Consider the following 16,093-nt stretch of genomic DNA (forward strand, 5'->3'; position numbering starts at 1 on the left):
CAGTCTAGCTGACACTTGCGCATTGTGCACGAGTAAAATCATACTATTATCGGAACACATCTGGACTGTGACATCTGGGCAGACTTAGGGAAGGTCCATTAATATATATGCTTAAAAAAAAAAGTCATTAAATAGACCTTGAAGGAACTCTAACTGCGCAACTTGTAAATGAAAAACAAATTTCCTCTCATTTAAGTAGGACTCCATACTGGTCAGGGCTTTATCAGATAAATTAAAATTAGACAGGTAAGTAAGTAAATTGTTGTGATTAACTGTGTAAAATGTCTTCTTAAAGTTCAGACAACAACACGTTATCAAGGTAACATCTGATTGTTTCCACAACAAAACAGTTGGCATTTCCATGGAATAATGCTTTCAGAAAACAAAATGCAACGGATGTAAACACACCAGCTGAACAAAGACTTCCCTTTTCATATATTTAACAGTTCCACATTTGCTTTATTACTATGAGTACTAAAAACTACACCATGAAGTAATAATTGACAAAGTATTTCAGCAGCCCAAGGAATCATGGAGTATGAAGCATGTTTGAGCTTAAATGCACAGGCCTGCTGCAACTATTGGTCAAAAGGCAAATGAAAAATAAATATGTACCAGTCAGGTTTTGGGAGGGTGCTCTTTGAGGGTCTGTCAGTGAGGTACAAGCGACTGTCCAAATCAGCATTATGCTATCACATGGCAGCCTGGTTGATATGAATAAGTGTATCATGGGAAAGTGGTAGAATGACAACCGGATACTTATGTTTTAAAAAAATCTAATCTGATTTATTCAAATAACATGCTATTGAGATAGCATGCCACACAGCTCTGTGGCATGTTAAACAGATGAGAACCTCAAACAACAGATGCATTGACCTGGAGGTCTATGCATCCTGTCTTAAGTTGCAATACATATAGTTTCCTCTCAATATAAACGGACATTTGTTCTCCTCATACATTGCGAGAAAGATATCATTTTACAATATATGTTTGGTTTTTTTAGCCTTTTCAAGGTAGTCCTTATGGCTTCCACCAAGTTTCTTACAAAAGACATGAAGATGAAATTACTATAATGCAAAGAAAAAAACTTCTACGTGTCTTGCATCGTCTAGGCATACTGTCATATGGTTCATACTAACGCAAGAAAGTCACGTGATCACAAACTGTGACCGGTTCAAAGTTGAAAGTCAAGCAGTACTGCGGCTGTGCAGTATGGCGGTGCTAGTGGGACACAGAGCAATAATGCAAGCTTTCCATGTACAGGCAGCGGGTCGGAACAGCTCGAGCAGGCTGGCAAATGTCCTTTCCTGCTTCAGACACTCTTGGAAAGTGTCCGGGGGGCACGGAGCAGTCACCCGACCGTACAGCTCCGACTCGAAGGATGATGTGCGCGTCAGATACCTGGACGGAGAAGACAAGTGGTAAGTTTCGTGTAGAATTAGCGCCGATTCTAATGCAAGTTGTCAGAATGAAAACAGTTGTTGTCGTGAAAACGACACAGAAATTCACGCTTGCTTTTCAACAAACGGAACTGACTGTGAGATGGTGCAAGTCCGGCCACAGTCTGCCACCCGGACGCCTCCAGAAAGAAGAACGCTGCACGGTACGCGTTGACGTCACAATGTAACGTCAAACAAAGAATCATGCCTTCAACCCCTGCTCCTTGTTTTTTGTTGTTTTGTTGTTGTTCTTGTTGTTGTTGTTGACGACAATTTTCCCTCTGTACTCAAGCAAGCACACCATGTTATGTAGAATTGAATAAATGAGCATGCCAGAATCACAAATGAAAATAAAACATTTACTGAAGTATTATTTAATGAAACGTTGGAGGTCTTAAATCAAGGTTAAGATACCCTGTCCATTGTAATCTGAAGTTGTGATTTCCTTTCTAAAGATGAAGTTCAGAGTTCTCAGGAATCTTGGGTTAGGTTAGGTTAGGTTAGGAATAAAAAAAAAAAGGAGAAGAATACAGGTGATCAAACATTCTATGTCTTTGTCATTAAGTATAGAAGCAAAAATGTTTAATCACATTTAAACATCCATTCTCTATACACCGCTTTATCCTCACTATGGTTGCGGGGGTGCTGGAGCCTATCCCAGCTGACTCGGGCGAAGGCAGGGGACACCCTGGACAGGTCGCCAGTCTGTCGCAGGGCTACATATACAGACAGACAATCACTCACATTCACACCTACGGGGAATTTAGACTAATCTGTTAACCTCAGCATATTTTTGGACTGTGGGAGGAAGCCGGAGTGCCCAGAGAAAACCCACACATGCACAGGGAGAACATGCAAACTCCATGCAGATCCCAGGCCCAGGCCGGGATTTGAACTGGGGATCTTCTTGCTGCAAGGCAAAAGTGCTAACCACTATGTCACTGTGCAGCCCCCACAATAAAACATTACTAATCTAAATATTGTATTTCTTAAACTATCATGTAAGTGAGGTAAAACATGTTTATATATGCATGATTGTTATTTTCATATGATTTTACGAAAAAGTTCAAACACAATTGTAATACAATTGATATGATGAAATGTATGGCAGAGGTTAAGAGTGTAAACCAGTTCAAAATGTGCTGGTTAGGGATGCCAAGACAGTTTGGATTTTAAAATAATTCCATTTGTATCCTTTAATTATAAAATCCTGTAATGTTGACCACATACTAGCTAACACAGCATGAAGGTTTAAGTAGAAAGTGGCAACTATAGCAGGGACAAACTGCTAACACAAACCACACAAAGTTGGCCATAAACGCAGTGAAAATGAACATTAAAAAAATAGAAATTTTCTGCGTGGTTAAAAGCAAGTCCTCCCTAACACAGGTAATGACAACATGAAATTCCTGCCATTTGACTTCTGTACTAGTCAAGAGCAGGACGCAATCATCCTGTTTGATGTCTGCAACATTGACACATATGAAAATCTGTGTGTGTCCTTAAAATGTACCAGACATTGGACTTTATGGCAGATGTTTTGTGTCAGTGCAAAAACTCATATCAGATTTGTCTGCAGTGGGCCTAGTAGTACCTCTTTGTACGCTATGTTTTTAATTTCATTTGTCCAGATTTTGAGATACGTGTATGAAATGAAGGGATGTGCAAAGTTGCATGTAAACTGATCTAATATATAAGAGAGCCAAAAAACTGTGTTCTACTCTTAAAATGATCAGTCACAACATTCAAATCACCTGCCAGTGTTATGTAGGTCATCTTCATGCCTCAAGAACAGCTCTGATCCATTAAAACAAGGACTTCCCAAGACGTCTGAAGGTGTCCTTTGGTATTAGGTACCAAGTTGTTAGCTGAAGATCCTTTCAGTCTTGAAGGTTGCAAGGTGGGGCTCCATGTGTCAGACTTGTTTTTCGTACTCATCTTATAGATGCTCGATTGGACTGAAGTATGAGGAATTTGAAGGCCAAGTAAGTCAACACCTTAAACTCTTTGTCATGTTCTTTGGACCATTCCTGAACCATGTCTGCAGTGTGGAAAGAAATATTGTCCTGCTGGAACAGGCCACTGCCTTTACTTAGCAATCCATATTATGTACAGTGGAAGTACAGCTCTAAAGCTCACATGCCCATTGTTGGTGCCTTTACTGGAGGACAGGCGTCAGCATGATTATTCCTACCATTCTATGGCTACACAGCAAGCTGCGATGTACTGTGTTTTGTCTTTGCAGAATTAAGGTTTTCATCCATTTGTGTTGACGTAGCTGTTCTTTTCAGATTGAGCCTAAGCACTGCATAGTGGGATCACCACACAAGACCTGGTGTTTGGAGGTCCTCTGACTAACCCATCTGGTCATCACATTGTGGTTCTTTTCAAAGTGTTTAGATCCTCATGTTGCCCAATTTTTCTTGCCTCCAACTAAATACCTTCAAGAACTGACTGTTCACTTTGCTGCTTCATCTGTCCCATCTTTGACAGCTGTCATTGTTACAAGACACAATTAATTCTCTTCATCCATCAGTGTAGTTTCTGATTCGTGAGTGCATCAGAGTGTCTGCATTTATTCTTTCCCAATTTATAACCAGTTCTCTGTATTTTTCAAGTTTAACATCTGTGTTACCTCACTGTTTCGAACTCTGAAGCATTTTTATATTCTATTACTTGGTCGCCACCATTACTGAATGAATGCAACCGCTAAAGAAAATGAATTGATTTAACACTGGTGAAGGAATTGTATTTAATGTATGTAAATCATGAAATGGCCAAAATCTGCATCACGAGGTCAGTATTGCCACATTACTGATCCAGCTGATTGGTGCACCTGTGCTTCATGTTTGTTCAACAGATGACTCATTAACTTTCATAGCTTTTAAGTTCTACGTGAGAAATAATACAAGAAAATATTAAGAAAATATCATTACACTATACACTTCTTTTCATAATATTAATCAGACAACTATTTTCTGGAATAGACTGATCATGTTTCACAGCACAGTCAGCTCAAAGAATACCCCAGAAAACCAATACCAACTACCATTTTTGGGAATTGTTAGCAATGTCTTTGTATAGTATACTTAGCTTTGACTTGCTAAAGTCACAGTTGGATTATTGTTTTATTCTTATTCAATACTTTATGATGTGCTGTTCCCATAAAACATTTAGGTATGTTTCTAGGACATTAGCTGAAAAAAAAAACATACCAGTAGGATACAGTTCATCTTTCACATATCTGCTATACAAGGCATTTCATTTTTTAGGATTTGGTGTTGATAGACTGTGCTTGTTTTTCTAAGTTGGGACATCATCATGTTAAATGACGTCTCACATGCAGTTTTATTGACATATTACCTGTACAATGTCATGATTAATTAGCATGATGTTACATCTGTCTTTCAGGTATTGTTGTTGTTGGGATGAATCGGCCCAAAGCCAAAAATGCCATAAGCAGAAACCTTGTCAAAATGGTATGTATTGCTATCAACCTTTTAATTTATGATCGAATTGCTAAAGGTAAGGTAGTGATTGATAACAGTATTTAAGCTAGAATTATGTTCTCTGACCAATATAGTGGATAGGGTAATGTGGATGGATGTCACGCAGATGTTTGTGTGCCTTCTTGTTTTGCATATATGTACTACATTTGTTTGCTTCTCCTTTTTTGAACCTCCCACTAACACAAGATGAATCAAACAGTCAACATGCATGGTGGACAGTTCCTAATGATGCACTGTTGAAATCTGAAACAAGTGCAAGGCTATCTATAACTTGCTATCATATTTTACTACATCTGCATTTGGAAGATGTTTGTGTCTCCTCAGAGAAATCTGATTCTAGCTTTATCTGATGACTCAACAGTTAAATGAGAGTAGTCAGTAGAAAAACTGACATTTGTGTTTGTTGTCATGCACTTACATTTAGTTTTTTTCTGATCTTCCAGAATTTCTGATGTCTATGTTACTCTTGAGGTATGCTCTGTAGTGTCTATATTTTGAGGAGTGAGGAGGGAGTAAAAATTATTTGTCATATCTTTAAGATGTCTGAGGCTGTGGAGGACATCAAGAAGAATAACAAAGTGCGCAGTGTCATCTTTTGCAGTTTGGTTCCTGGTATCTTCTGCGCAGGTATGCTCTTGTTCATTGGACACTAGTCCAATAAACAACAAATTTAAGGAGTTTTTACCTTTATATTTTCATGTAGTTGTATATAGTTTAATGCATAAATTGTGAATATGTCATCTTGAGATCTTAACTTTGTTTACTCAGCAGATTTGGATCCAATGGAGAAATCTGTGTTTAGCTTGAAATTAAAAAAAAACTATTGCAGAAGCTCTGTGTTCCTCTGCAATATATTTCAGAAAGCTACTGACCTCTGTCTTGATGTTGCTGGGTTTTCTCTTCTGTGCAGGTGCAGACCTGAAGGAGAGGGCTAAGATGCAACAGTCTGAAGTGGGTGCGTTTGTATCCAAAGCAAGAGCCCTCATCACAGAGCTGGGTAAATACTGTAACGAATTCTGGAGTGTGAATTCAGAAATCGAGGATATATTTACTTGGAAGTGTTGTAAATTTTAGACAGTGATGCATGTTGATGCCACACTTTTTTAAAATTAATGTACAATAATGACTTTGAAAAGTGAAAAAACAAACTTTGACACAAATCAGCACTGGTCAAGGCAGCATAATTAGATTTTGTTTTCTGAAGATTATTGCCCTAGTACTGCACGGATACCTTGACAGTCACAATACTTCTGCTTATTATCTTGGTATTTTTTCTGTCTTCTTACCTGTCAAAAACTTGTACCACATCACAGCTGATTATGTGTGAGCTTTAAGCTGACACAAATAAGCTTGGGTGGAACACTGGAAAGAGTTAAGGTTACGATACTCAACAGTAAAGAGACACTTAAGTGTCTCAGGCTTATTTTGTTGTTTCTCTATCACCCTAATATGATGAGACGTAGGGGGAACCTCATATAGCAAATGAAATTGGATGGATCTGTTTAACGGACGGGCTGCACAGTGGTTAGCACTTTTGCCTTGCAGCAAGAAGATCCCCAGTTCGAGTCCCTGCCTGAGCCCGGGATCTTTCTGCATGGAGTTTGCATGTTCTCCCTGTGCATGCGTGGGTTTTCTCCAGGTACTCCGGCTTCCTCCCACAGTCCAAAAATATGCTGAGGTTAATTGGTTACTCTAAATTGCCCGTACGTGTGAATGTGAGTGTGATTGTTTGTCTGTATATGTAGCCCTGTGACAGACTGGCAACCTGTCCAGGGTGTCCCCTGCCTTCGCCCGAGTCAGCTTGGATAGGCTCCAGCACCCCCGCGATCCTAGTGAGGATAAAGTGGTATATAGAGAATGGATGGATGTTTAACAGACTGATGTAGTTTGCTCTATCTGTAAACACTGTATAGATATAATGTATTCCTCATGATTACCTCCGCCAAGGAGGTTATGTGACACCCGGCGTCTGTCTGTCTGTCTGTCTGTCTGTCTGTCTGTCTGTCTGTCTGTCTGTCTGTCTGTCTGTCTGTCTGTCTGTCTGTCTGTCTGTCTGTCTGTCTGTCTGTCTGTCTGTCTGTCTGTCTGTCTGTCTGTCTGTCTGTCTGTTTGTTTGTTTGTCTGTTAGCAAGATAACTCAAAAACGCCTGGGCAGATTCACATGAAATTTTGAGGGGATGTAGACTGTGGTAAGAGGAAGAGCTGATTTAATTTTGGTGGCAATCCGGAAAGGATTCTGGATCACTTTGAATTTTTTAGTATGTGGTCCAAAATATGACAAAAAAACCCCATCATAGGTTAGTATGTCGTCCAACAAATTGGAGCAAGGTGTCTAGATAGCTCAAATGGTTAAGAAGGTGATTCGTAAACAGAACTGTGTCAGAGACAGAGGTTTGATTCCAGCTCATGATCCTTTACTGCATGGGTTTCCTGTTTTCCGCTCTGTCCTTGGCGGAGGTCTGCACTCTCTGAGTGCTTTTCTAGTTGGCATTATGTTTTCTTCTTATTCGTAGGTAACCTGCCAGTGCCAACAATCGCTGCAATAGATGGCGCTGCCTTAGGAGGAGGCTTGGAAATGGCCCTTGCTTGTGACATCAGAATTGCCTGTAAGACTCGTGTTAACTTTCCTTAAAGGTTAAGATAGGTCTGTCTACTATGTATGGACAAAACACTTGATGTTTATTCGTACCACAGAAGTTCCCACCTGTGATACTTAGCAGAATGTGCACAATGTAGGCCTTGCAATTTTGCTTTTTATTTATTATTGAAGAGTTCAAACCTTGTTAGGCATAGATATGATAATCCATTTTGAGGATGACATTATTTCGCATCCCAAAAGATATGAACTTCCACATTTTTGCTTATCAATTCATGCATTTTTTTTATTTTTTATTGTAGATGACAAATACATTACTACTAGTAGTAATGCCTATATTCAAATAGTAATACTGGCCTTTGATCTCTCTAGCAAATACGGCAAAAATGGGACTCGTTGAGACTAAACTTGCAATTATTCCTGGAGGAGGTAAGGCTGAATTTTTTTTTTTAGTTACATATTTTTTTGTTTATATTTTTATGTTGTCTAGACAAATCTAGTGTGTAGATAAGATTAAGAGTTTGTGTCAAATTGATTGATTTATTTTAAGTCTTTTAAAAGAGCACAGGATGACTAATTTTGGTGTGTGTTTGTGTGTCACCAATCACTGGTCCAGATCCTCACTAATATTTTGTATTCAGCTTCTGCAATTTGCTTCTTATGCATATTCTATTGACAGAGTAATTTTAATAGCAAGATATTTAATTCCATCAATAGGCCATTTAGCACCATTTGTTGAGTTTGACCAGCTATGGAAGTCTGCCATATATATCCATAGCCATTGTTTTGTCATTTCTGCTTTATAACTCGTACAAACATAAGATCCATTAAGTGTGGGATTGTTATTGCTGGTTCAAGAGCTATAGATGTACATCATCTGCACACAGTGACAATTATTTTTTTACCATTTTTTTTCAGTCCTATTTTGTTATTGTCATTTCTAATAAGCTGCGCTTGCAGTTCAATATGGATATCAAACAGCAGTGGCGATGGAGAGCAATCTTGTCTGCAGTCGCGTTCTGGGGTAAATCATTTTACCAGCCACTTATGGATTAAAATAGAGCATATGTATTTATTTTTAAATTTATACGTTTATTTAATTTATAAGTTTATTTAATAGGGACAGAACAAGAAGCATTGTTACAATAACCGATGCCATGTTCATAGGTCAATAGCTAACAGCTAAATTGTAGACCAGGTCCCTAGCACATACTGTACAAAAACAGCAATAAATACAATAATCAATGTTACATAAAATTATACATTAAACACATTTAGATACAATAAAATGTCTATCAGTGCTCACAGTTTTGGTTTGATTTGAGCCATCATTTGATTTTGCAGGTAAACTCATTCAGATCTGTCAGATGTTTCAGTTCAGCAGGTAAGGTGTTCCAGATCTGTGGCCCTTTCACTGAGAATGCACTCCATCCAAAAGCGGTTTTACACCGGGCTCTTCTGCAGTCTCCGTTTGCTACTCCTCTTGTAATCATACCACGAGTTTAACTTCTTTGGAAGGATGTATCAAAACAGCAAAAGTCTTGCATTACCCTGCTGTTGCGATTATATAACCTGTTTCATTATCATTGGTACCTAAAAAAAAATAACCATGAGTGAGTGAACTACCTTGCTGTGCAGCAGTGGGACAGTGTGTGCGTGAAGGGCTTTACTTCCACTTCCTGAGGGCATAGTGGATAGCCAGTTTTTTTGTTCTTCTCTTATAAGAACACTAGCATTCAAGGTGATAAAAAAGAGGTGTCCACTGACTGTCCACAAAGTATTTACACTAAGCAAAATATGTACAGTCAACAGTCAGGGCAAACGCCTGGAGACCACAACGGCCGTTTGAAAGAGACGTTTCATCCATCCATCTTCAGAAAACAGCTGACTTGTTGAGGGTATTTCTTAGATTGTCAAGTTAGTGAATGTGATGGACAACATCCTGATGCCCTCAAACTTAAGTCAAATGTGTGCTTTATATTGTGATAAGTGGACTTTTTATACCATTCAGAATTTAATGAGGCAATTAAAGACAATGATAACTGTTTACTTTGGCTCTATCTTTTAAAAAAAAAAAAACATACCAATGTGACGAACAAGTCTATAGGTACACACAGTATTCACACTGCTTAACTAAAGTTACTGAAAGATGAAGCTGAAATATCAGGCTTTAGCAACTGTGCAAATCTACCACAACAGTTTTAATTAGCAAAAAAAGTTTCAAGTTCTGTAATTTATGAATTCATTACTTTATGTAATCTTGAAATTTTGGGTGGACCTGTCTCAATATATTTAGGCAGGTATCATATGAAAATCATAATTTTGTTATCATGACAGCAGTAGTTTGTTTCCATTTACTGAAAGTAGAACCATAATGGAAATGTCCCAATGTTTAGAATAAGTACTGCCTGAACATTTAAATGTTAAATGTTTTCTGGGCACAGCACCCTGCAAAAAAAGATACAGTTGATCAAAAGTTTGTTGTAGTTGTTGGATGACCTTTTTCTTTACATAGTCTGTGACTTTGTTAGCATCCATTAAGTGCACTTCATTGTTGCGTCTTGCCTTAGGGCTTGCTCTGGGAGTTTAGGCCAATGGGTTCTGTAAAGCGTCTTAAGACAATTTGAATTCTAATTAGTGGTATATAAATGAAATTTTGTTGAATTCTTGTGGGAGATGGAAAATCTTGCAGCGAGTACTTTTTACTAAACCCCTGGCCTTCCTTCGGTCAATTCTTATAATCTATATAAAAAGCACATTGGCTATAGTGTCCTTGGTTGTGTATTCAGAATCTCTGTTGCACGTTTTATCCAGATTGGTCATCTCTCTTTTGCAGGTGGCACACAGCGTCTCCCTAGGGCAATTGGTATGTCTCTTGCTAAGGAACTCATCTTTGCTGCCCGGGTAGTGGATGGAACAGAGGCTTGCCGCCTGGGTCTCGTCAGTCATTCTGTAGAGCAGAATAATAGTGCCGATGCTGCCTATCTACGAGCTTTAGAACTTGCCCGTGAGATCAACCCTCAGGTAACAAAACTAGCTCACTTACAAGCTGACCTTTCCATCACGGCAATTGTAAAATTACAAAAACACTAAATTTGATTTAGAGATGAGAGGCATGGGTAAATGGCAGCTTTCTCTCATTTTAACCTTGTAACCAATGTAAGGAGAGTCGGTCTTTGATTTTTCTCCACAGGGTCCAATTGCAGTAAGGATGGCAAAACTGGCTATCAACCAGGGGATAGAGGTAAGTCCTAGAAGTCAAAGTCAAGGCAACAGGTCTTTAACAAAATGAGACATCCTCATCTCAGTTTAAGGCAACGTCAGTTAACTATGATGTATGGTGCAGCTTAATCACCTGTCCTTTATTTCATTAGAACCTAGCACTGTGTCTTATGAGATGAGCAGAATAGTGTTCATGGTAACGTACAGTGTACAATAACTTAGAATCCAATTCACAGCGTGGCAGAATGTGACGAGAATGTACATGTCCTACTTTTGTTATTTAACTTGCTTGTGTGGTGTGATTATGAGTGGAACACAAAATAGTATTATACAAATGTGATATAGACTCTTTTCCCGACTGAAAAACATCATTGCAGAGTTTAGGAATGGTCATTCCTATGGCCACCTCTTTGTCCAAAACTGATGCATTTAGTTTCACTCTGATAAGTTCATCTACAGTGCTGTCAGAGACCCAGCTCTTCTGTTAAGTTATTAGCAAGCATGTAAGGAGCCAGGTGTTCCCTTTCCAGATCCACAGCTTGTAAGTGTGGCAGGAAGACTTCTGGTTTTAGGTTAAGTGTCTTTTATCGTGCCTAACTGCTATCTAGCGTGTAAAGACTGGATCAACTCTGTATTGATGAGAAGTGGCAGTCTGTCTTTGTAGACATTCTGGTTGCATCGAGGTCAGGAAGGGCACCCAGGGACTGCCAAACAACATTCTTGGACTGTGTATTTAAGAATGGGGGCTGAAGAGATTGTTTTGAAAAAATATAAATGCAACACTTTTGTTTTTGCTCCCATTTTTTATGAGATAAACTCAAAGATCTAAAACTTTTTCCACATACACAATATCACCATTTCTCTCAAATATTGTTCACAAATCTGTCTAAATCTATGATAGTGAGCACTTCTCCTTTGCTGAGATAATCCATCCCACCTCACAGGTGTGCCATATCAAGATGCTGATTTGACACCATGATTAGTGCACAGGTGTGCCTTAGTCTGCCCACAATAAAAGGCCACTCTGAAAGGTGCAATTTTGTTTTATTGGATGTGGGGGGGTTCACTCCTCTTCAATGGCTGTGCGAAGTTGCTGGATATTGGCGGGAACTGGTACATGCTGTCGTATACGCGAATCCAGAGCATCCCAAACATGCTCAATGGGTGACATGTCCGGTGAGTATGCTGGCCATGCAAGAACTGGGACGTTTTCAGCTTCCAAGAATTGTGTACAGATCCTTGCAACATGGGGCTGTGCATTATCCTGCTGCAACATGAGGTGATGTTCTTGGGTGTATGGCACAACAATGGGCCTCAGGATCTCGTCACGGTATCTCTGTGCATTCAAAATGCCATCAATAAAATGCACCTGTGTTCTTCATTCATAACAGACTCCTGCCCATACCATAACCCCACCGCCACCACGGGCTACTCCATCCACAACATTGACATCAAAAAACCACTCACCCACACGATGCCACACACGCTGTCTGCCATCTGCCCTGAGCAGTGTAAACCGGGATTCATCCGTGAAGAGAACACCTGTCCAACGTACCAGACGCCATCGAATGTGAGCATTTGCCCACTCAAATCGGTTACGACGACGAACTGGAGTCAGGTCGAGACCCCGATGAGGATGACAAGCATGCAGATGAGCTTCCCTGAGATGGTTTCTGACAGTTTGTGCAGAAATTCTTTGGTTATGCAAACCAATTGTTTCAGCAGCTGTCCGAGTGGCTAGTCTCAGACAATCTTGGAGATGAACATGCTGGATGTGGAGGTCCTGGGCTGGTGTGGTTACACGTGGTCTGCGGTTGTGAGGCTGGTTGGATGTACTGCCAAATTCTCTGAAACGCCTTTGGAGACGGCTTATGGTAGAGAAATGAACATTCAATACATGAGCAACAGCTCTGGTTGACATTCCTGCTGTCAGCATGCCAATTGCACGCTAACTCAAATCTTGCGACATCTGTGGCATTGTGCTGTGATAAAACTGCACCTTTCAGAGTGGCCTTTTATTGTGGGCAGTCTAAGGCACACCTGTGAACTAATCACGGTGTCTAATCAGCATCTTGATATGGCACACCTGCGAGGTGGGATGGATTATCTCAGCAAAGGAGAAGTGCTCACTATCACAGATTTAGACAGATTTGTGAACAATATTTGGGAGAAATGGTGATATTGTGTATGTGGAAAAAGTTTTAGATCTTTGAGTTCATCTCATAAAAAATGGGAGCAAAAACAAAAGTGCTGCATTTATATTTTTGTTGAGTGTATGAGCTTGACTGCCATTAGAACTGTTGTTAAAGTAGGGGGATTTTGTAAAGAAAAAAACTCTTAATAACAAATAATTTCTAAACACTTGTACAATACTTTTTGTGAACCCTATAAATTTAGATTAAAAATTGGAAAGCCTTACACCTGAGTCACAAGGACAAGATTGGATTATAGGCATTTTCTGCTGCACTGTGAAATTTCAGTGAAAGATACCGCATTCTCTTGCAGGTGGATTTATCTACAGGTCTGGCAATTGAAGAGGCATGCTATGCCCAGGTACGTTTTTGAGCAAGTCAGCTATTTACACAGCTGCACAAAATATCCCCTTAATCTGCATTAATGAAATGTAGAATTTCTTTTCAGATTAATACTTTTAGTGGTATTTTGAGTTGAAAAATTGAAAAACTCATTGCAGGGACATGTGAGACTTGCAATAATTTGTTGAAAAGGTGCACACTGTGGGAATTTAGAAGTAAGTTATATAATTGAGAATGCACTGTAAAATAAATATATGAGCTTACATAAATAACAGGTTTCTACTAGTGTTCCACTCTTCCATCATTTGGAGTAGCGGGACTTTTTAAGATAATACCTTCATGATGTTCATAGCTCTTCATTAGAGCAACCTGGTCCTCTTGACTGAAGTAGATGACACAACATTGGTCCTTTTTGTGTGGGGAAATAAATGGGGTTAAGAATGAAAGTTGATAACCTCTGGCTGGTGTTTAAAACTTTATTCTTTGCTTACACAAACAAAGCCTAGATATATCATACTTGAATCATATATATCCCTCTCAACATGCAGAAGATGACCATCACACATGCATGTTGCAGAACAGATGATACAGGTGGTTTAATCAATCCAGCTGCCAAGGCCATGCAATGCCTTGTGTTCTCCTTGCATGTAATCATGATCCCATGCAATTTTAATCTTTGAGATTTATTTTCTTTTGTTTTACACAATTAACTGCAGTGACTATGTGGTTGGTTCTGGTTAAAGATATGTTTTCATAATATGGCCTTTGTAGACATAGTGTAATGCAGTCTTGTGTATTAAATCTCATCACTGAGTGCTAGAACACCCACAGTGGTGGAAAAACTGCACATGGTCCCTGCAATTTAGACATAACTGTCAGCAATGGGGGCATTTACACGTGTTTCTGATTTAACACCTTAGCGCAGGCCTGTCTCAGAAAATTGGCTACTGGAGATAATAAACATTGACTTGACGCAGACTTCTGATAAAGAGATGCATCTTGCATTGGCACTCATGTGCTTGTGTTTTTTCAGGTGATCCCAACTAAAGACCGACTGGAAGGTTTGGCCGCTTTCAAGGAAAAGAGGCGTCCTCACTACAAGGGAGAGTGAAGTCCTTAAAACAATCAAGAGTTCTGCCTTCAGGTCTTCTGTTGTCCCTCTGCTTCCAACATATTTATGGGTGAAACTGTACACTACAACACATTAAACTGTACAGTACCCAGAGAATGTCTGTTTAACAGCAGAACATTGGGGTTCATCATGGCTGGTGTTTTTGTCACTAACTAAGTGATTACAGTGTGAAGTACTTGATAGGTGTACTAACAAACTGTTTCAGAATTTGCAAAGATCAAGTAAACTAACAAAGGACTGGCCATTGTGTATAACATGCAAACAACAAAATATAAAACAATAATTCTTTGAAATGGTTAATTCGACTGGCTGAATTTCCATAAAGCTCTGTGAATCCCACACAAATATGATGCATCATAATAAGGTTTATTGTTTTTTTCTTTTGATAGAAATATACTCCTGTGTTCAGAAGCATTAGAGGTACGTGCATGAAATCTTAACACAGACAGTCTGTCAGGTTTTCAATAATAAAACACTCGAAATGCATTAATTCAGCCATTAATCAAAGACTTGAGTCATCAAAATGATTTTGAGGTGACTACATTGGAAGAAGAATGGTATGTTTGTCTAAAGCTACATCTGTCTATAGTGCAGATGGAAATATCAGTAGATTTAGGGATTTGAATGACTATTTTCATGCATCTCCCATCTTTTGGAGTTGCTAGTAATTAAGATGTTTGCAAAGAATTGAAAATTGAAGTGTGTGTTCAGTGAGGCTCTCCTCAAAACTCTTAAGAAATGTAGTGTACCCTTTAAAGTACATGATACAAATTGTTTTTAAATTTTGGAAAAGACCTGCTCTTAAGCAGGACAACTTTGGAAAGCTGACTGAAATAACTGAAAGATCACTCTTCCCCAGAGCTTTCAACCGGACTCTGCAGTTTTCAACAGTGGATAGAGCTTGTTCAGTTGACACTTGATAGCTATTTGCTCAAGGAGACTGACCATTAATATAGATCATTAGATTTAATCATAGAGCCCTAGAAAAAGCTAGGAAGTGAAGCTGGAGCTTTTTCTCCAGATATGTAATATTCATTTTTTAAACACATATTTGCCTCAGAGGTCCAAACTAGTACACACAAGAAATAAATAGAATGGGATCTTTCAGGACTTCAGAGACTCTGTGCTTTTCAATAACATGGGCCAGTCTTAGCTGTATCCACAGATAAAAATGGTCATTGTCATAAGTCATTTTCATGAAATATCTCTGAGTTGCCTTTTTTTCTGTACAATGTGTTGTAGTCTTCACAGATGCTTTTGCAATCCAGTATCAAGACTCAAAATGCCTTTGTGAAACTGTTGAATGACTCGAGAAGTGAAGTGAGGCCATGTCACACAGTGAAATAAAAGTGCTCTCACAGAAATGTGTTATACTTGTAGTTTTTTAAGTGCACATAGTTGTGTTGTGTCTGGCTAAGATGCTGCATATTCATGTTCATACTGACATGCTTCATAACTAGGGATTGATGTGAGATCACATGCAGTAAGCTGAAGTATGAGTATAAGCTGATGGAAATGGTAACAGAGTACTGTACGTGCATTATTTTAAGTGGTCTTAAAGCACTAAATGATCGGGTCATAAAATCTGAATCTGTCTACTGATTTTGAGCAGAGCTACTTACTTTAAAACATAATGTAAAACTCTCAAAACAGAATTACAG

General features: G+C 39.0%; 1 protein-coding gene across 1 annotated transcript; it reads left to right on the top strand.

Annotated features, from left to right (window-relative positions):
- Positions 1-1,173: 1,173 nt before the first annotated feature.
- Positions 1,174-15,796, top strand: auh (AU RNA binding protein/enoyl-CoA hydratase). The gene is made up of 10 exons (XM_051938958.1): positions 1,174-1,421; positions 4,846-4,918; positions 5,488-5,575; positions 5,859-5,945; positions 7,462-7,554; positions 7,917-7,973; positions 10,381-10,568; positions 10,738-10,788; positions 13,272-13,319; positions 14,334-15,796. Exons 1-10 carry the CDS (start codon positions 1,213-1,215, stop codon positions 14,409-14,411), a joined length of 972 nt encoding a protein of 323 aa, XP_051794918.1. The 5' UTR covers positions 1,174-1,212; the 3' UTR covers positions 14,412-15,796.
- The last annotated feature ends 297 nt before the right edge of the window (positions 15,797-16,093 follow it).

The sequence above is a fragment of the Acanthochromis polyacanthus genome, chromosome 18 (assembly GCF_021347895.1).
Source record: "Acanthochromis polyacanthus isolate Apoly-LR-REF ecotype Palm Island chromosome 18, KAUST_Apoly_ChrSc, whole genome shotgun sequence".
Lineage (NCBI taxonomy): Eukaryota > Metazoa > Chordata > Actinopteri > Pomacentridae > Acanthochromis > Acanthochromis polyacanthus.